At 45.2% G+C, this 21893-nt stretch overlaps 1 protein-coding gene across 2 annotated transcripts in view; it reads left to right on the top strand.

The window, feature by feature from the left end:
* The window catches only part of LOC115082081 (neurexin-3-beta-like), a 70561-nt gene extending 49371 nt beyond the window's left edge, over positions 1-21190 (top strand). The window contains exons 3-4 of one of the 2 annotated variants that reach the window (XM_029586346.1): positions 12003-12092; positions 20268-21190. In XM_029586346.1, coding sequence (XP_029442206.1) covers positions 12003-12092; positions 20268-20638 — 461 coding nt within the window. In that variant the 3' untranslated portion in view covers positions 20639-21190. The remainder of the gene's footprint in view (positions 1-12002; positions 12093-20267) is intronic. The other variant, XM_029586347.1, reaches the window with a different exon arrangement.
* The last annotated feature ends 703 nt before the right edge of the window (positions 21191-21893 follow it).

The raw sequence follows: 21893 nt of genomic DNA, 5'->3' as shown, positions 1-21893 counted from the left end.
TGAAGTTTCCTCATCTGGCAAGGTCTCTGGCTCACAGGAGATTCGGGATGCATTCAATATTTTCCAGGTTAAGACTTGTTTTGACCAAACCTGCTCAAGTGACTTTGGACAATCTATGGGGTGTCCTTAAATCAGTTGAGAAGTCTGTCTCATCTCTGGTTATCATAACATTGGATATCCATTCTAAATGTTTAAATCAAGATCAATGTATGGCTGCATGTGAAGGATCTATTTCTAAACTGGAAACTTCGGTCATTGAGATTAAAGATTTGCAAGCTACACAAGGAGTAGACTCTGCTATCATATCATGTAAACTAGAGAGTTTGGAGAATGCTTCCAAAAATTTGAACCTATGTTTTCTGAATTTTTCTCAAATCCCATTACTCTCTCCAATTGAAATGTTTAAGCTCTATATGAAATGAGTTATGGAAATTCAGGAATCAGCCTATCCGCCTATTCAAAAGATGTATTATTTACCATCGGCCAAGAAAAATCCGGATAGGATACCACAAGAAGCTTCCTTGAATTTAACAGACTTTCTTGAGAACTCCTCTTTGCCATCTCATAGTTGAGCTACCTTATTTCTTTTGTGTTTTTACAAGATAGAGATTTATTTTATTTTATTTATTTATTTATTTATTTGTTTGTTTTTATATACAGACATTCGATCGAGATATCACATCGGTTTACATGTAACTGAACAGAAATAAGGCAGAAGGTGCTTATTTTACATTGTAAAATTGTAACTTAAATAATAATTTAGAAAGAATAAATTTACATAGTAACTTTGAAAGGTTTATTTACATAGTAACTTTGAGAAATAACATTTAACATAATAGCCTTCATTTATTTTTCCGAAAACGTGAAGTGCTAGCTAGGTTTACTCAGGACCGTTGAAGAAAGGATCTTGCCATGCAAGCAGATGTGTTAGCGTTGTTAGATATCCATGTAATGGATTGTGGCTCTGAATGCAGTTAGGTATGGGTTTTTTGACCCTACTCAACTACTTCATTGAGGCTAGGCGTGTTGTTTCTCCTCAACCTACCTACGGTGAAAATGGAGTTTGTGGGTAATGGTCGTCAGGAAAGCTGTTTGGTTTCTTTTTCCCCTTTTTTGATTTGATTGGTCTGTTTGCTCCTAGACCTTTTTCTTCCCCTCACCCCATTATGTTTATGTTTACTAAGAGGAGAAGGCTGTGGTATTTTTCTTATTACCATTTCACAAGTACTTATTGATAGCAATACATCCTCTGTATTTCTTTTCAAATATGATTTGTATTTGAAATAATGTTAATCTTCAATAAAAATAAAGTTAAAAAAAAAACAAAACCCGAAGGTGCCAGTTCCTTCCAGACTGCAATGTGGCTTTAATGAGGTGGGGCACCCGCCCACTGAGAGAGGAACTGGGACCCTCAGCTCATGTCACAATCTGGTCCTCTCTTTTGAGTGCTAATGGCCTTTGGTCACTATCAGCCTGAGCAGTCTTTAGAGGGGACGTGCTCTGTAACCCAGGGTCAGTCCACCCGGCACAGAAAGGGATCGAATTAGCCTGAGTTTGAAGGCTTCAATGATGAGGGTGTGGATCCCTCCCCCTGCGGCATCCTTGCCCTCATCAACGTGCTCTCCAATTGGGATAGATAAATCATGGAGAAACCCAAAGAGCGCATGGCACGACTCAATCCCACCTCCTTTTAAAGCCTTGTTGACTTGCTGCTCGGGTGTCCCCTATTGCATTGGAAGACCAATCACATGAGCAGGACTTCCAAATGATATAACTCCCGCAAATTAGAATGTTATTGTCCTTAAAAAAATAATTAGGCTCTGATAATAATTTGGCCTCTGACAATAGGACACGTGCAACTTTTAGACGTCAAGCGGTTAAGCTGTGCTGGATCCTGAACCCAGCTCAAGGCCATTACTCCTTGACCATTGCAATGCTGGGATATTTGGATGGGGCACTGGAGGAGCCAGATTTGGGGCTTGCAAGTTCTTGGTGTTCATTGGTGCTAAAATGGTAACTTGCTGAGCTTTTAACACGTCAGAGCCTTCTGCTTGTAGAGGTAACTGGACAGTTCTTAAATTGTAACGCTGTGTAATTAATGATGATCAATAAAAAGCAATTAAACCTAAAATACTATCTAAAGCACTTAGAGCGAGTATGAGGTTGGCTTTCTATATGGTCTTGGGTTAAATCCTCAGTGATGTGTTGGTCTGGTGTCCTCGGTCCTAGAAGCCTCGCTTCCCCTTCCTTTTTCTCCCCTCCATAAACGCACAATCTCTAGTTTTCTGCTCCAGTTAATACATTCTGATGTGCTGCTAGCAAGATCACTGCTTGATATACCATAAGCGTTTTAAGGACTGGGCAGAAAAATCCCTCCTTATTCGGCCCCTTCCCAAATAATACTTAGAAATAGGCCAGTGTTGCTGCCAGTACAAAAGATTTCTATGCCATTGTAACCCCCTTTTCAGTGGTTGTCCCAAATACAGGGTTACACAGATGTCTCGGGGCCACGAAATCCCTCTATTTCTCTCGTTCCCTTTATCCACAGACCCCGGTTGCCGGGTTCAGTCTGGCAAAGAGGAGGATGCAACCTCCGAGGCTCAACACAAACAGTAGGGTGAAGGGTAACACACACACAGGGACCGATGCAATATCATGCGCAAAAAAACCTGCTTCCAAACTGGGCACCCGTTTATTCAACGCGTTTTCCTGGGCGCCCGATACGATAATCAAATGAGCTGCCACGCTAAAAAGGACGCGCTAAGGATGAATTGCACGTCCCTAGCGCTTCCATGGCAGGAGACGTATGCTGTGTGCAGCTTACAAAAATGAACGCTCAGTACGAGCGTCCGTTGTATTCCGCGGCAGCTAATTTATCAGCACAATGCACCCGCACAATATACAGGGCCTGGAGCGTGTTTATAGTGAGTGTGCATTGTGCACCCCGAACTTTTTTTTCCCATGAAGCCTTTTTATTTTTTCATGATGCTGCTGTCGTGAGACTAAGTAGGAGGAACCACAGAAAAGCAGTATTTTGGATTTTTCAGTTGAGCCCTTGACGAGCTGCAAGACTTAACGCCACCTCCAGGGCTGGCGTTGAATTTTCTGTGTTAGAATGTGCGCATTGGCTGCACGGCGGTTTTTTGCATTGGGGATAATAGCTAATAGCCTTATCTACATAGCATTTACATGTGATGAGTGCTATTAGCCAAGCCTTGTTTGGACGCGCTAATCCTATTACTCCATCAGGAGTTATTCTAGCGTGTCCAAAACATGCGTCCAACCGCATATCAAGCTGTGCGCTAGGCTGAGCGCACTGCACTATATTACATCGGCCCCTCGGTCTCTCCTTATCTCTTTCTCTCTCAGATGTACTCACAGCTGGGATGTTCTTGCTATAGGGGCACCTCTTAGTCTCACAAATGACGTTGGACCCCACTGGTGGGGTGATCCAACAAACATTTTACTGCACCTCAAAACTATCTTTAATCCAATTAGCAACAAACGTTCTCCAGAAATGCACTTCTGGTTTAGTCCTGCACAGCTAAGCTAGTAATGTCGTCAGAAAAAGATATAATTACAATCGGTCAGCTGATACAGTAATGATGACAGAAAAAGACCAAATGTTCCATCCAGCCTGCCCAGCAAATTTCTTATGATAGTAAATGCCGCTCTCTGCAGGTTACCCCCATGTTTCTGTTAAGGGTAGTAACTGCCGCTCCGTGCAGGTTACCCCCATGTTTCCGTTAAGGGTAGTAACTGTCGCACTGTGCAGGTTACCCCCATGTTTCTGTTAAGGGCAGTAATTGCCACTCATGCAGGTTACCCCCATGTTTCTGTTAAGGGTAGTAATTGCCACTCATGCAGGTTACCCCCATGGTTCTGTTAAGGGTAGTAACTGCCACTCATGCAGGTTACCCCATGTTTCTGTTAAGGGCAGTAACTGCTGCTCCGTGCAGGTTATCCCCATGTTTTTGTTAAGGGTAGTAACTGCCACTCATGAAGGTTACCCCATGTTTCTGTTAAGGGCAGTAACTGCTGCTCTGTGCAGGTTACCCCCATGTTTCTGTTAAGGGTAGTAACTGCCACTCATGCAGGTTACCCCATGTTTCTGTTAAGGGCAGTAACTGCTGCTCCATGCAGGTTACCCCCATGGTTCTGTTAAGGGTAGTAACTGCCACTCATGCAGGTTACCCCATGTTTCTGGTAAGGGTAGTAACTGCCGCTCCGTGCAGGTTACCCCCATGTTTCCGTTAAGGGTAGTAACTGCTACTCCGTGCAGGTTACCCCCATGTTTCCGTTAAGGGTAGTAACTGCCACTCCGTGCAGGTTACCCCCATGGTTCTGTTAAGGGCAGTAACTGCCGCTCTGTGCAGGTTACCCCCATGTTTCTGTTAAGGGTAGTAACTGCTGCTCCGTGCAGGTTACCCCTATGTTTCTGTTAAGGGTAGTAACTGCCGCTCCGTGCAGGTTACCCCCATGTTTCCGTTAAGGGTAGTAACTGCAGCTCTGTGCAGGTTACCCCCATGTTTCTGTTAAGGGTAGTAACTGCCACTCCGTGCAGGTTACCCCCATGTTTCCGTTAAGGGTAGTAACTGCCGCTCCGTGCAGGTCACCCCCATGTTTCTGTTAATGGTAGTAACTGCCACTCCGTGCAGGTTACCCCCATGTTTCCGTTAAGGGTAGTAACTGCAGCTCTGTGCAGGTTACCCCCATGTTTCTGTTAAGGGTAGTAACTGCCACTCCGTGCAGGTTACCCCTATGTTTCTGTTAAGGGTAGTAACTGCCACTCCGTGCAGGTTACCCCCATGTTTCTGTTAAGGGTAGTAACTGCAGCTCTGTGCAGGTTACCCCCATGTTTCTGTTAAGGGTAGTAACTGCCACTCATGCAGGTTACCCCTATGTTTCTGTTAAGGGTAGTAACTGCCACTCCGTGCAGGTTACCCCCATGTTTCTGTTAAGGGTAGTAACTGCTGCTCCGTGCAGGTTACCCCTATGTTTCTGTTAAGGGCAGTAACTGCCGCTAATGCAGGTTACCCCTATGTTTCTGTTAAGGGCAGTAACTGCCGCTAATGCAGGTTACTCCCATGCACTCTTTTCTTCATTCCACTTCCAGCCTTTAGGGATCCGCACTGTTTGTCCCATGCCTTTTTTAATTCATTTACTGTTTTCATATTCACCACCTCTTCGGACAGGGAGCTAGTGAGCCGTCAGATGGCAGGCACGAGGCAAAGACCCAACGCTCCAAAAAAACAGAGGAGAAGCACAGAGGATCCTTAGTGATGGGGAAGGAAGGGTAAAGCTAGCGAGGAACCAGAGTCTGTGAAGAATAAACGGGCAGACTCGATGGGCCCGGTAAAAGTAAAAGTTTGATAGTTTTTATGCTTTCAGAGTAACTTCAGCTTTTCAGTCTCGCTAGCAATCTGCCTTTAAATTACATTTTCATGTGCTGTAGCTGTGATTGTTACATTTCCAAGTGTAATAAATATGGAAATACAAGTCCCATAATGCACTGCACTGTGCATCTGCTTTTTAAGATCAGCGCGGGGGTTCTTTTTCACATCTAGTTGTCCAATCTGTGATATCTGGCCACAGAAATAAGGAGCTGAAAATGAAATCCCACTTCCGGGGAGGAATTTATTTATTTTTTCCCGGTGTGAAATAAAAAACCACAGACTGTAGCAGCTGGAGAAAGCGTCTGTGGAACCAGAGGGGAAGCCCACGGGGGGTCCTGCGATCCCACAGAGTGGGTGCTGTGCTGCCCCCTCACAACTCCTAAAGGCTTCTTACAAGGGGGTCCCCTGGGATTTATCTGCCCCGGGTGGCACTATGCCTGTCGTTCTCCATGAGGAGGGGGGGAGGGGAAATGTCTAACCCAGAGCTGCGAACCCACAGAGGCGCTCTTATGAAGAAAGAGCGTCCCCTCGGTGCCAGGACTGGGCACAACATCCAGCAGCACCGGGCGTTCATCTTTGGCCAAGCCCAAATCTTTTTCCTGCGTACTATGCTGGGAGGACCTTCTAGGTCCCCCACTGAGCATTTTTCTTGCCCCTAGCGTGGGCAGAGGGAAGGATGTGGTTAGGAGTGGACCTTGAGGAGCTTTCTGACCTTCTTCCGTGGCTCTGCGTTTGCAGCCTGATTTGTTACCAGAACCCCCTGGCTCTGGCAGGGAGCGGCTGGGAAGGGAGCAGAAGGAGAGTTTTGAGAGGCAGATTTTTTGGTGAGGAGCCTGGTCCTGGGGGGGGGGGGGGGGGGAGAGCTGGGGTTCCCTACCCTCACTGCCAGGAGGGACAGCAGGGAGTGAGGGTGAAAGGAATTTTGTTCCTGTCGGGAGGAAAGTTCGTCACCGTTCCTGCCCATGAGAAGGAGAGAGGATTTTTGTGGTTTGTTTTTTTACAAGTTTTGGGACTCATTCAGAGGTCCAAGAGTAACATCAGAGAAAGAGATCCGGAGATCCCAGCTCACCCTCTATTACTGCCCTTTCGATAGTATTTTTTGCCTCTGCTGGGTGGTGGTTCCTCACCGTTCCTTTTCCCTCCCCATCCCGTAACGTTTCTTATGAAAATATTGGAAAGGACTGATCCCGGAGGCGCTCCATCCACAGCCTCTTCTCTGCACTCAGCTCCGCTCGCTGCGTCCCTCTGCTGCCGCTTACTCCACCACCTTCAAACCCTGTCTTACCCCCCACCCAGGTGCCGCCTCCAGTCTGCCTCGGCAGAACATGGCCTGGTTTGAGAAACCAATCCGACACGCCCGCCTCCCGCGTCCTGTCCATGAATTTACCCTCCGCTGAGGCGCTGGCAGACGCTGCTCCCTTCCCTCGCTGCGCTATTTTTATTTCAGCCCCCAGCAGACGGAAAGCTTCAGCCGCGTCTCTGCCTCTCCTCTCTCTCCCCTGCCACTGACCCTGGACGCTGACCTGATTCTGTCAACTCAGCATCTGCTGTCGATTTTTGCTACAAGAAACAGCAAAAAAAAAATGCAGACTGAATAGCTGGCAAAAGCCACTCCAGAGTAATAAACTCGGGCTGATGGAGTCGCCTTTTAAGGTCGAGTCAGGGGAAACTAGGCTTGAGAGGAAGCAGTGACGAGAGAAGGACCCAGAGAGATGCTGTGGTTAGCTGGGAAGAAATTCTGTTTTTTTAGGAACATGGTCATTTGTCTTGCTTTGAGGGGATCCGATATTTGGTGAAGAACCATGGGTCCATGAACGAACCTATACAATTCTGCCAGCCCCTGCCATCATCCAGGCCTGGCATTCTTCACGCTGTCCTTAATGCCCCAGAGATCACCACAGGCCCCGCTCACCATTGTACTCACACTGGGTCTGTTCTGACTTTCTCCGCCTTTTCACAAACTCTAATCTTCGCTTTTTTTTTTTTTTTAAATACTGAAATGAATATTTTTCCCTCATATTTTCCCCCTCTCCATCACTTAAGACAGTTGCTTGGATCTGCGGCTCCTTTTACTGGCTCAGGGATGGAAGGGATCCTTTCAGGATTATCCTGGTGCCAGCCGTGGGATCACCCCAGGGCCTGAGCACCACCACCTCTGGTATGTGCCAGAAAGCCCAACGGATAACCCCATCAGTTGTATCTGACCTTGAAAGCTTATTCCTGAACAAATTAGGGATGCACTTTCATTTGAAAATAATACAGAAACGAAATTAGTTGTTTGCTGTTGTGTCCGTTTTCCAAACAAAACAAAAACATTTTGTTTCCATTTTACTGCACATTAAATGGCTTTTGCATGCACAAGTTTAGTGCATGCTAAAACCATTTGCAGCGTGACTTGATGATGAACCTGTCCCCGCAGACTGCAGCCAACGCTGCCAATGTAAACGTCTGCACATTAATTCATTTTGAAAACGTTCGGCCCGGTATGCGTGTAATGTTTCACTCCTCTTCGGAGTGTGCAACTTCTGCGGGTTAATTTCCATGCATACTTTTCAAATTAAAGAGTGGTCTTGTTACTTCCAGCTCCAAAAGGACGTGGCATTCTGGGAGAAGAATTGCATCGGAAGCTTGCAGGATATAAGAAGGCACCAGTAAATAAGCAATAGCCCTTTACGGGCAGAAAACTGGGTTTTATACATGTAAACAGCTTTGATAATCACCTCCTTAGCACACACTAAAAAAGGAAAAGGAAACAAAACAAAAATAATAAAAGGAAACACCCCCTGCCCCCAACAAAACAAACCAGAAAAATGAAAACCCTGCACCGCGTCTTATGGTCTGTAAGGTGCTGCCAACCTCTGGGATGTTTTCCACAAAAATGCAGCACAGCAAAGCAGACCGGCGCGCTGGTCGGGTCTCTGCCGGGTAGACATGGAGGCAGCCCACGTTCCTCCTTTCCACCGGCTAATTATATGTGTCAGCCTGGTAGATCCCAAGCCAAGGGCAACGGAGTGTGAAGACATCAGGAGATTCAGGACTCTAGGACGAGACAACGTTAGCAAACCACTGACTGATGCATCCTTAGTCATAGTCCCTTTGTATCAGTTGGCTTGTGTACAACTGCCCCCTGACTTTCTGCTCTCATCTGCTCAGCTTATTCCCGAAATCATGCATGGTGGCTGCGCTGGGAGAATGGAGTGCAGAGCTCACATCACAAGACAGTAGGAGAGTTATTCTCATCCAGTCTTCACCTGTCTCCCTGAGAAACTCTCAGGTTTGTCACCATTACTGCACTCCTGCTTCTCTCCTCTTCCTTCTCCTTTCAGCCGGGGACATAAATCCTGGCCCTCCAAGGCAGCTCTCATCCCATCTGAATTTTTCCACTCGTCACCCCCTCCCACTTTATCCCTGTCCCTCTTGCTCCCTGTACACTTGTCTACTTTCATGACCTCTTTCTCTCTCATTCCCTCCATCTTCTTGGCTTTCCCCTGCGGTCTCCCTTTCTGTTACAGGTTACCCTTTCTCCCATTCGCCTCACACGGTAGGCAACAGTGATGCCGTCGGGCTGCCAGACATTTCACTCACTTCTTCCACTCTTGTCTTTTCACCCCACTTTCATGCAGGTAACGTCATCTATCATTCCCCTGATAAATGCCCCTCCTCCTTCCTTGCTGACTTTGATTCCTGACTTTCCTTCTTCCTCAAATCGACTTCCCCCTCCCTTATTCTTGTTGATGAGCCCTCTGGCTCTTTGGCATCAAAGTTCCTCGCCTTAACTTCCTCATTCAACCTCAAACTATTCTCTACTGTTCCCACTTATTATCCTGGCTACTGTCCTGACCTAGTCCTTTCTTCTGACTGTACTCTTTCATGCTTCTCCACCTCTGTTCTTCCATTCTCTGACCATCATCTGATAACTTTCACACTCCCCTGCAGTATCGTCCAATTGCCACCAATACCTTTAGGAATATCTGGGTTATTTACCCCGGCATCCTATCCAGTACTGTTTTATCTCTCCTCTCCTCTCCAATCTCTTGATAAAGCAGTTTCTTCTTATAACACTTTGCTGTCCTCTGCTTAAGACACTCTTGCTCCATTTCTTCACCATCCTGTAAGGCACAGCAAAACCTAACCTTGGCTCACTTCCAGAGTTTATTTCCTACGTTCCTGTGGCCACTCTACAGAGCATCTCAGGCTGAAGCCCCATTCCCATGCTGACGTTATTCATGCTCGCCTCCTTCCTGTCTGCTACTACATTTGCCAAACAAGATTATCTTCGTCTGAAAACACTCTTGCCTCCAATCCCAGCCATCTCTTTGTCACACTCAGCTCCCTCCTCGAACTGCCTCTGCCTCCCATTCCCCCTTCACTCTGTGCCCAGACTATGGCTAACTTCTTCTTCCATGACAAATTTCGCAAGATTAATAGTGAATTCTCCATTTCATTCACTTTCCTTTAGCTCCTGCCTTTTCTGTAATCACAGAGGAGGAGACACCCATCTTGTCTCCTCCTCCAAACTCACAATGTGTTCCTCTGATCCCATTCTCACCCAGCTCCTTCACTCTTGTTTCTCTCCATCCGTCACATCCTCTATCCAGCATTTTCTATCACAACTGATCCCGTTGCCTTCAAAAAATGCTGTGATCACACTTCTCCTCACAAGCCTTCACTGGACCCTCCCTGCCTTGCTAATTATCATCCCATCTCCCTTCTCCCCTCTTGACCATGTTGTTCACCTTGACCTTCTTTCATCGTAAGTGCTTCTGGTTCTGCTCCAGTCTCACTTTCACTCTCTCCATTCCACAGATACTGCTCTTGCCAAATCCAGTGATCTCTTCGTGGCCAGTGATTCACGTCCCCTTTTCCTGGCATTCTTGGTTCATAACCTTGGGGTCATCTTTGATGCCTCTCTTTCCCTCTCTACGCACATCCAAAACACTGCAAAAGTGCATAATTTGTTTCTCCATAACATTGCTAAAATCTGTCTCCTTCTTTCTGAGCCTGCTACCAAATGTTCATCCACTGAATACTGCAGTTTGTTCCTCACAGGCCTTCCACTGACATCTTTCTCCACTGCAATCTATTCAAAATGTGGCTGCACGACTTACCTTCTTTCATGTAACTTCTCATCTCCAGTTGCTACATTGGCTCCCTGTCCACTTCAGCCTACAGGTCAAGCTTCTTACCTATAAATGCATCGATTCTGCAGCTCCTCATTACCTATCTTGTCTTCTTTCTCACTACACCCTTCCTCGTGAACTCCGTTCATTGGGCAAATCATAGTCCGTGCCTTCCATCTTGCTGTACCATATGCCTGGAATAGACTTCCTGAGTTGATGCGTCATGCTCCTTCTCTGACCATATTCATACCCAGTCTAAAAACCCATCTTTTTGAGGCTGCATTCAACTTCTAAGCACTTCTCTACAATAACTACCCTTCCCATAGAATATCTTGTTTGTTATTGTGACGGAGTGTTCCGACAACTCCCTCGTTCTATCTTAAGAAGCCCAGCTCAGGGTTTTAACCCAGTCCTCCTTAAGGCAGAATGCCACAAGGGATTCTGGGTGAAGGGGGTTCCCTTCACTTACCATAAGAACCAAGGTCTCGAAAGCTTGGGAAGACACCAGGGAACTGGTGGGATTTCACAATACACCCAGATGGAGAAGTTTACCTGATAGTTGTGCCTGACATAATGTGAGGTCCTGTTTTGGTTTCTGCATCTTTGAAGCACTGTAAATAATTACTTGCACCAGAATCAAGTTGGTCCAGCCTTATTGTGTTCCTGAGCTATTCCTGAGGCCCCAGCAGGCCCGAATACGCTGCAGTCATGTCGGTTTCTTTTGACAAGACTGTAAGCTCCATAGAGCAAGGACTGTAGAGCACTGCGCGTGTCTAGTAGTGTTTTGGAAATAATAATAATAAGTAGTAGTAGTAGATGTCAACTATTTATGTGATGATGTCATTTCAAGAACACCCCCAGCCTTCCAACTGCAGTTTCAATCTGTGCAAACCTAGCGTCTGACAAAAAGGTTTTAATCAGGAAACAAAGCAGACCACTAACAAGGCTTACCTGAATAACTCATTTTAACACGGCGGTGTTCCCCAGTAGAGGGCGACACTTCCACCTAGAACATATTTGATCTGCTTGTGTGCAAAGCATGACCTAGGTAAACTGATCATAGATTGGTTTTCCTGCTCAATTCCTGGCAATGCTTCCAAAGAAATGGCATTACCGATCAGTGAAACTTAAGACAGAAAATTGGTAGCAGAATAGATGATGACAGAGAAGAACCAACTATGCTATCCTGTCTGCCCAGCTGCTTTCATCTACACAGCTCCAGCTAAGTGCAGACCATTCAGTAGCACAGCTGACACCTGCCCCAGAGAAGGTCAGACATGTCGGCATGTGGTTCCAAAAGACCAACCTTCAGGTGTATTTAACCCTTGACCTGTCTGCATGCTTTAAATCTGCCCCATTGGTGATAATGCTGTTAAACCAATATGCAAAAATATATTTTTAAACAAATTTCAGTTTGCTTGATGACTACATTGATTACTATTTTATATCTTCAAACTGTTTTTAAGCTGTTTTTTAAACTTTAAAGGCACCTCTGATAATGAGCGTCTCCAAATGGTAAAACAGAAAATCCCCTTCATATATAACCGACACATAGATGAATCGCCTCAGGAAAAAGGTAAAACGCTTATTAAAACTTTCATTTTAAAACCCATTTGATCAGAAACCCTTATTTGTTTTTTAAAAGCCTGCAAATAAATGTGACTTAAAGGGTAATTGCCTGCTTCATAAACGACTGTTTTAATTTCCATTATAATTTGTCTCAGCTTCTGCCTGTCATATGTCGATAAATCATGCTAAAACACGCTGCCGTTAAAATGTAGTTAAAGGGACTGAGGTTTAAGCTTGCTTTCAGTGTAGAAACAAAACAGCAACAAAGCAAACAGGAGCAATTTAAACATGAGTGATAGTGCTAAATAGTGCGTCGGAGTCTCCGTGGCCAGCCCAGCAGCTGCCACACTCCTGCTTTAAAGAACAAAACCAGTGTTTCTTAACTGGACCTCTTTCAAGATATATTTAAAATAATATCTTGGGCTCCATAACACCAGCAGTTTTAATTTAGTGTTTGAGTAGCTTTGACTAAAACATTCCAAAAAGATTCTAAAAATTAATGTTGCATTTAAATGTAGAAGGAAGGACAGCCTAGATGTGCTTGTTTCACTTTTGTTTAAAACTAATGGTTGCTAAATGGAGTTTTAAGATTTTCAGAAATGTTAAGTCGGTTAAAGGCGTCCTGGATGGATAAAGTCAGCCCTTTGGGATTTAGAATTTTCCATGTTGACCTAAGTCTGTGGGAGCCCGGTGCACCTCAAGGCGTCAGGGCTGAGTTATGCTTGACCTGTCTTTAGCACTCGCCTCCCAGAGCACTCTGCTGTAGCAACTCTCACTCCTGCTTTGTTCATTGCGCAAAACGAGACCACAGCTACCAGAATGCACTGGAATGCGAGTTAAAGGAGAACTGTCTTTTTCTGGACTTTAAACATGTGCACAGTGGAAGACTGCGAGAGTCTGTATAACAGAACAGAACCTGCCCGGTTCCACGAACCCATGAAAAAATCTGCAGGACAAACCTCTTTTATAGGAAGAGACGTGTTATCTGCAAAGTCGGTTTGCAAATTCTCTGCAAATCCAAGCCTCAGCTTAATTGTACAGTTCTAGTAAGGGGATCAGATAGCTCCATGCCATAGGGGCCTGGTGGAGCCTGTCCTGGTTTTACGTCGTGCTCCTAGTGCCATCTCCATACATACAATGAGCATATAACCAGGACAGACTTGGCCTGCCCCTCTAACATGGAACTAACTGGTTACCTTCAATTGTACTCGAGCTGTTTATCATTTCCAAAGATTTTAGATTATTGCATGTGATTCTAGGGAATCATCCTGACATCATGCTGCCTTTCAGTACCAACCTTTTTCCTTTGCACTTCAGATAGAGCTGCTCACTGTACATGCTACAGCAAAGTCTTAAATGCTGTGGCATCACTGGCTTCTATCGAAGCATGCCATTCAAACTAAGATAAAGACTGACTCTGTCTCACTCAGATTCTATAATGCAGCCTTTAACATCTTGAATTATGCAAATGCTTGGACTGTGTTTCTGTCACCTTGTGTTACGTTCCTGCAGTAGGCAGCAGACAAGGCAGTTCTCCTTTCCAGAATCGGGACTTAAATGGCTATCCTGGCCCTCTGGAGGTGCTTGGCTCCCACAGACAGTACGTCTTCTGTTGGTGACTTTCCCTTATAAAAAAAAAAGCAAGATAAATGTGGGGGGAAAAATCACCCAGTAAGTATGGCTCTAGTCAATCCTTGGAACATTTTAGATGCTGCCCTATTAATCTGGAGGCACCAATGCAGATCACCTCCAACATCAATAGATGGCTAATATGTTTCAGTACCTCTGAATTTCTAAAAAGTCCCTTTAACAAAAACCAAAATGCTGATCCCACTTTGGTGTTGTTTGAATCGATGCATGAATCAACCCGTACCGTTGCTGTGCTGCTTATGTGCCTGAGATACTGCGCCTCTCTCTGTTGGTCTGTGGATGTTTTGGTTTATATTTTGATTCATTTCCTTATCTAAGCTTAGAAGCATGCTGGGCTTATCCATTTGTGTGACCCATCCTGGACTCTCCGCAGCATCTGCAGTTCTATTGACGAGAGTTTGCTAAAAGATAATCACTTGCAAGTCTCGGGATAGGGTGGGTGTGAAGGGAGATGTAAAAAAAAATGGATGGTTGGTGTCAGGCATCAGGATGAATTGTCCTGAGAAGACGTCTTGTAATTACCTGGAGACTCTTTTTAATTCAAAAGGAAGACACGAGTTCAATACCTGCCCTCTGGTAGCATTTCATAGAGTAATGTACAATAGAATGTACGCTCTCCTTATACCGTGGCAGTGCTTCGTATTTATCAGGTAGGTGAATGGTTTCATGTTTTAAAGATGAACTCTTGTGCTACCGTGATAGCAAAACTGTTGAATAGCTGATTACGATCATAGTTGGTGCACCTTTCACTCATTCAAACAAACGACAACTGTTATCGGTAGGCGACATTTTGTGCATAGTTTGGGAAATAAGGTTTGACAAACTCTTATTGGTCTTCAGCATTAAAATGTAGTTTCCCAAATGTATGGGAAGATAAATAGACATACATGTAAAGGAAAATGGCACGAGAGTTCTTCTTTAATATCTGCACAGCTTTTCATCTTTTGCTTTGAAGGGCTGTAAGAGCAACATGGGAAGGAAAGGACTTAACAACTCTATTGATTTGTTGGGAGCTGCATTTTGAGGTTTTGCACAGTTATTCATTATATTGTATTTTACTCTTTGGATTATATGCAGTTGTAATTAGCATTTGTATATTGTATTATCTCTCTTTGTCTGAGAAAAATGTATGGTAAACTACCAAGTGTCACCCATGTATTGATTACCCAACTGTTCGTCAGGTCAACTATGTGTTCATCTGTATAGCAATCTCTCATCCATCCATTGACTATCTATCCATCCGCATCAAAACAATCCATCAGTCACTGTCTCGGTAGTACATCAACTTGACATCAGTTTCTGCATTCACTCATCTATCTAGCATCTGTGCTTCTCTCCAGTCATCTGCCAGACATCAGTCTCTCCATTCTGTCCTTTGAACTAACAAGTTATCCACCATAAAGTGGTCACGCCACTCAGTCTTTTAACCAAGGCACTACACTAGACAGGGAAACTTAAAGAAAGAGTTTGAATGCATTACAGGAGTCCAAAACAGGAAGACCAACAGTAAAAGAATGGATAATGGGTAGGGACTCTGTTCCGGGTATGCTAAGCAGAGAATATTCACCAAAGATTAGTCTCCACTTGGGACCCTAAGCCTATCTCTCCATTCATGTACAGAGTACTAACCAACACTATACTGGCATGATTAAAAGAAACGGTTTCTCTATAGAATCAGCATGAGGAAACCCTTTTATAAAAAAATCAGATCTGAACTATAGGCCAGTCTCTCTAGCCTTCCTCTGTCATGTATGAATGGCTTCATGTGTTATATTCTCTCCGTGAACTAAATCAGGCCAGCATGCCAAAAGAATCCAACAGAGTAAATGTAATGCCAGCCTTTCAGTCTTTATCCTTAGCACTGTTTACACTATTGCCTTTGGGCTTGCACTGCCCTGGAATATTTGTGGTTAATATATCGGATCTTGATGGTGCTTTCTGCTTCGATGTTCTTCCAGATTCTAACCATGTCATCCATGTATTCATCTAACTGTTTAACGGCAAAGCCCTCTTTAAACTTCCAGCTGCATGGTACACACATCCGCTGAAATGAAACGGAGGAGTAATAACCAATTAAATATCCACCGGAAGAGTTATTTACCTGCCCCCCCTCCATGTAGGCATACATCATCTCTATCTGCATGCGGCTATTTATCTGTCCATCTAGCATTGATTGAGTTGTTAACCATGCAACCATCTTTTATTCATATTACCACTCAGATATTTGTCCATCTTTCCGGCTTGAAAACTAGAGCTAGTACCTGAGCTTTGGGGGATATTTTTTGCTTTTTAATGCTCACCTGATAAGTTCCAGTGCCAGTAGTCCTGCACTCTGCATATAGAGATAAAACTGAGACTACAAATACCAGAAGATAGTGGAAGGAAACGTAATACACACTGCATCTCTCTGTATTTTATAAAGTTTTAAAGTTTTCTCACCCTAAACTGTCTTCAGAAGACCTCATCTGGAGACTAATTAGAAGGGAGGGCTTGATTGATGGATAATAGGTGGCTGATATTTTTGCAGCATGCTGTTAGAGTAGGAAATCTCATTACATATCCCATGGTAACTAGGCAAATAAGGTATCTTCTCCAGAACCAGATGGATAGAACCATAGTTCATGGTGAGCAGAATACTTCATACATAATAGATTTCCACAGAGAATGCATTTATTCTACACTTGGTGAGTTAGAAGTAATGTAAAGCATTAAAGGAGCTGGAAATCTGTGATGCGCAGGTATTTCAATGCTAATAAACTAGTTAGGCAAGCTGGTAATACTTAGTGATGCCACACAGCATATGATAGCATCCTTGGAAGCCAGGGGAGAGAGTGACTAGGGAAATCTCGCTGCGCTTTCTGCACTTACATTCTTTGGTTAAAACACAAAACAGCACAGCACAAATATCTAATGCTCAGGTTCCTTCCTACCTGCATTACCTGCATATGTTTCCATGAGGAGGAGGGCGAGGGGGTTCCCTCAGTCTGTCATCGCTTGGTAAACGAATGAGCAAAGTCAGATTCAGAGCGCGAGGGGCTGGCAGAGGGCTTCGGCCGCTCGCCCTCCCTGGCGGCTTTACCTCCTGCAGCTGGTCCCGGGAGCTTTGGGCTTAGCATCAGGCCCCTGTCACGGCGCTGTGTCAGGGAGTGGGGAATGAATGCTGCACGGTATAGCAAGCCAGTGACCGGTGTCCATCTGGCAGTCACAGGACCTTCTGCCCCCTCTGCACAGCCTGGGAGCAGCTGGTACTCGCCGGTCAGTCGGCGGCAGATAGTCTGCTCTCGTTCATGGCTTTCCGTGGTGCTTTGGCCCTGAACTCTCACCATTTTGAGATTATGGGTGCTTTAGTGCGTTTAGATCGATTATGGGTAGCCAGGCACAGCAATGTCTTAATGCCATGACTTCCGAAGCCCCAGCAGTGCAAACATTGCAGTGAGAAGGACCCTGCAAGGCCGAGTGCGCGTTGCATCCTGCCCAGGAATTTCTCACTGCTTGATTGCAGGGTGAGCGTTTAACGGAGCCCCTGCTTTTCCACGTGTTAGGCCCACGCGTGGCGGGCTGGAAGGGTAGAGTGCCATGGTATTAGGAGATGCCAGATGCAGACAGCCCACGCTTGCCTGGCTAACCTCAGGGAGATGGGGTAGGACGGGGTGAGGGTATGTGGAGAATTAATTAATTAATGTGTGCCCTAGAAGCAAGACTGACTGCCAGAGCATTTGATCCATTTTAGCTTCAGATAGAGAGTGGGAGAAAAGCTTTACCGAGTCAGGCCCTCAGTCCAGAAGACAGAGCTAGCAAGATCTGAGCACTGGCACTTGTCAGTTATTATAGACAGATTGTAAAAAGACTAAAACTGTAAGTTATACACACAATCTAGAATTTAATGCTTTAAAGAGTCATCTATTCCAAAAGCCAAACTCAAAATGAAATGTAGCATCAACCTTTTGCTGAAGTCTTTTCTCTTATTCTCATCTTGTTTGTCTTCTGATTGCTTTTCCTTCTCCTCCTTTCTCCCTCCTTCCCTTCCCCCAATCTATCTCCATCTCTTCTCCACCTGTCTCTCCCCTCCATCATCACTTCTAGTTCTCTCACTCCTCTCAAGCTTTCCCTATTTCTTTCCTCACCATCTCCTCCTGGCCCTCCCCTCCTAGCCTCCATGTCCCCCCTCTCTATGGCTTTATTTCTCCTCTCAGTCCCCCCTCACTTCCATTTTCAGAGTTCTCACCCCCCACTTATCTCGCTCTCACTTGGCCCCCATCTCAGCTCTCTCTGGCTTTCGCTTCCCAACCCCTCTCCTTTCTCTGGCTCTCACTCTCCCCTCACAACCCCTTCTCGTGCCTCTTTCTCCCCACGTCCCAACCTTCCCATCTCTTCCTTCTCTTTGGCTCTCACGCTGTCTCGGCCCATCCCCACCTTTACGTCCGCCTGGATCTCAGCTCCCTGTGTCTGTCCCCTTCCAAAGCCCCATCAGCCCTCTCTTTGTCTAAGTATGGATCCCAGTGCTTCATCTCTGCTCTCACCCCCTTATACAGCAGCAGAGAGAGAGAGAGAGACAGAGCTTAATCTTACGTCCCCCCCCTCGCTCCCCACCCCGGGGGCTCTGCCTCCTCCTCTCCGCCCCTCCCAGCCTCTGGCCGGGTAGTACTGATGCTCCCGCTCTGCTCCTTGCCAGAGACAGCCGTATATGAGAGGAGGGAGCAGAAGACACCCCAGAGATCTGGGAGACTTTAGCTGTCGGCGTAGGGGCCGGTGGGGATGGAGCGTACAGGCTCCATCCCCACCGGCCCCTCTCCATCACTGCCGCTGGGAGGAAGAGGTGGCAGCTGGTAAAATATGTATTGGCAAAACAGAGAAAAGCAGACTCTGATGGCAGACAAAGACCAGGAGGCAAATCTCGCCTCTGCTGCTGCCGCGGTACCGCAGAGCCCACCTGCCCGCCAGCTGTATCTTCATTCCCTCCTGTTTTGGGATACTTCGGTTTTGATTTGCTTTGAGTTCTGGCTGGTCTGACTTCCTCTGGGCAAGTCCATTAATGACCGCCAAAGCTTCATACAGATAGCGAGATATATATATAGCACTTTTTATTATGGAAAAGACAGAAAATATATCTACTTAGTCAGCCCATTCCTGTCTGCGCTACTTCTGCAGCACAGTCTGTATTCTGTAAGCCTCCCTTGGCCAGAAGAGGCTGGGACAGATGAAGACACGACTCTGTTTGTTGCAAACCACTCAGAGAGGCAGCGCGTATGAACTAAACACACCGCCGTATTGTAGGCGCTAAAAAGCAGAACATTAAGCCAATTATTTCACGAGCTGAGAAGGGGAGCTTAGCCCAGTTGCATTCTCGAGTGCGGTTTTCAAGTTCCAGCCTACAAAAGCCTATTATCTCAATACAACATAACTGCCAGAAATCATCCAAGAAATCCTATATCCATCACTGCCTGATACAATCCATCCCTACCCTGCTACATCCTGAGTTACTGTGTCTGCGTTCAGCCGTGTGTCTAGGGCGCCCTTCAAATGCCCTTTCCTTACCATTCAAAGGACGCCACGTGACAGCTAACCCCGAAATAATCTGTTTCATCAGAGAGCTGGTCTGCATCATCCTGCAGAAGGCCTTCTCGCCCGGTCCCTTACCTCTTGACCAGTTACTGTAGTGACCGCCCGCGGTTCCTGAAAGAGGCACTTCCATGCGGAGACCTCTGGGGCTACCTGCAGTGCTACTCCTTGTGTGGCTTTGGGTTTTCTTTTTATTTCTGGGAATGTATTGCATATAAGAAAGGTGTATAACCTGGGGCACAGGAAACCAGTATCTTCCATTTATTGCCAGAGTGGATACTGGCAGTGCCTACGCCCCCCTACACTGACATGGTAGGGGGAGGTGGGCACTGGAAGGACACTCTTAAAAGTGACATTTTATTCTCATGCCCATTCACTCTCTCTACCGAGGGGATTTGCTGCTGCTGTAACTGTAAGCAGTAGCTCCACTCCATTTTCATTCCATAGTACGGAGGCCCTTTTTAACTTGGGATGCTCTTGCAGGCATCCCTCCACAAAACTGGCATTAGTGGGGCCACTGTGCCTCTCTACTGTGATGGGGTGTGCACTGCTGGGCAGGATGCCCCCTGCAAGAATGAATTCAGTCCTTATAGTATTACATGCTTTGAATACAGTAAAATGGTTATTACCTAGAATTTAATTTGCTTTTTACATAGGATCTAAGAACTTCTATTCCCACCGGCTTCCCACTGCCTATTCAGAGGCTCCTGAATTAATATCCATCCTACTTTGGTCAAGGAATAGCAAAATATCAGTTCCCTTTGGGTTGGGTAGGCAAAACTTTGAAAAGCTGTAACTGATAACCATAGATTGACAACTGCCGAGAGCACTAGAGTCCATGTGAGTAATGATGGAGTCTCATCTCCCATAACACTGCTGCTGCTAAATATCAGTCTGAATCAGGCTCAGTTTAGTATAGGAAGGAAGTCTGTGTCAATAATGTTGTTTCCTTCCCCCTCACTCCTTCTACCAGGCCGGAAGTTAACGATCTTCAATGCTCAGGCGCAAATAGCCATTGGTGGAAAAGACAGAGGACGCCTGTACCAAGGCCAGCTCTCCGGTCTCTATTACAATGGCCTGAAGGTGCTGCACATGGCCGCCGAGAACAACCCGAACATTAAAATCAACGGTAGCGTCAGGCTCGTAGGGGAAGTCCCGCCCATCATGGGAACAACACCAACAACTTCTATGCCACCGGAAATGTCGACTACCATCATGGAAACCACAACCACCATGGCAACCACTACGGCCAGGAAAAATCGTTCCACACCCAGCATTCAGGTAGAACATCTACTTTTCTTAGTTTGTTTTGATCTTATTGAATTATCATTTTTTTTCAATTAATACTTAGCTCTAATATAAGGTTACAGTGTGGTCAGTTTTGGTGTAAATATCTTTCCATCATCTCTTCCTCCTCATGCCATCATTTCACCAATGTGTCCTAAGTATCTCTAGGCCAGGACAAGTGAAGACTCCAGCGTCAGTGTTCACTCAGTCTTTATGATTTGTGATTGAAAGTGGCAACTAAGATGAGAATTGCAATGTACTTTTGCTGATGACTGAATCTGTTGATTAGGAAGTAAACTAAGACCACCATCTTGTTCCATGCAGTCCAATGTAAGCCATAAGATCATAATGACAAACTGTCAGGACAAGACCAGGGTGAACTCAGACTGTGAAGCTAATAGTAATTAGTTCCACATACTTGTGCCAGTTCACTGAAAACCCCCCTTTCATTTTGAAAATAAATTGTCATGAATGTTTGAAAATCCAGATAGGCTTGTTGAGAGCGTAGTATTCAGGACTCAGTTGTTACCATGTTAGAAAATGTCTCTCTTTGGGAGTGGTGGGACAGAAAAGTAGTTCTGAGGGGGAACAAGGGGTGATTTTGGTGGTGTTTTCAGGGTCTTAGTGTAGTTTGTAAGTATGTTCAATTTTTTACTGTGATTTGTGTTATTTGTATTACATTTTTATTGATTGTTATGTAACCCATTCTGGAGCTTCTGCAACAGGATGGGTAAGAAAAAGTGGATTACGTTCCACTGATAATAAAAGTAGTCCAAGTGCCTATAATTAAAAACTCAACTGAGCTAAAAGATTCCAATTTATCCCTGTCAACTGAAAAGCAGAATGAAAATACAAACAAAAAACACATTTTGAAATGTTTGTATGCTAATGCCAGAAGCCTAAGAAGTAAGATGGGAGAATTAGAAAGCTCTGGAATTCATTGCCAGAGGATATGGTTGCAGCAGTTAGTATAACTGGGTTTTAAAAAGGTTTGGATAAGTTCCTAGAGGAAAAATCCATAAACTGCTATTACTGTAATTAATAAGCAATAGTAGCTTGAGATCTATCTAATGTTTGGGTACTTGCCAGGTACTTGTGACTTGGTTTGGCCTCTGCTGGAAACGGGATGCTGGGCTTGATGGACCCTTGGTCTGACCCAGTATGGCATTTCTCATGTTCTTATGTAATAGATGAAATGATATATCCAACAGTGAGAGTTTGTATGGTCACACAGAGTAACATTTACGTGGCATCAGAAATATCCTAGAGGGGACAGATCATATATCTGCCCAATCCCTAGAAGTGAAAGGAC

Source organism: Rhinatrema bivittatum, unplaced genomic scaffold, assembly GCF_901001135.1.
Source record: "Rhinatrema bivittatum unplaced genomic scaffold, aRhiBiv1.1, whole genome shotgun sequence".
In the NCBI taxonomy this organism is placed as follows: Eukaryota; Metazoa; Chordata; class Amphibia; order Gymnophiona; family Rhinatrematidae; genus Rhinatrema; species Rhinatrema bivittatum.
Note: the sequence above shows the minus strand (reverse complement) of the source record. Positions and strands in the feature narration are given on the sequence as shown.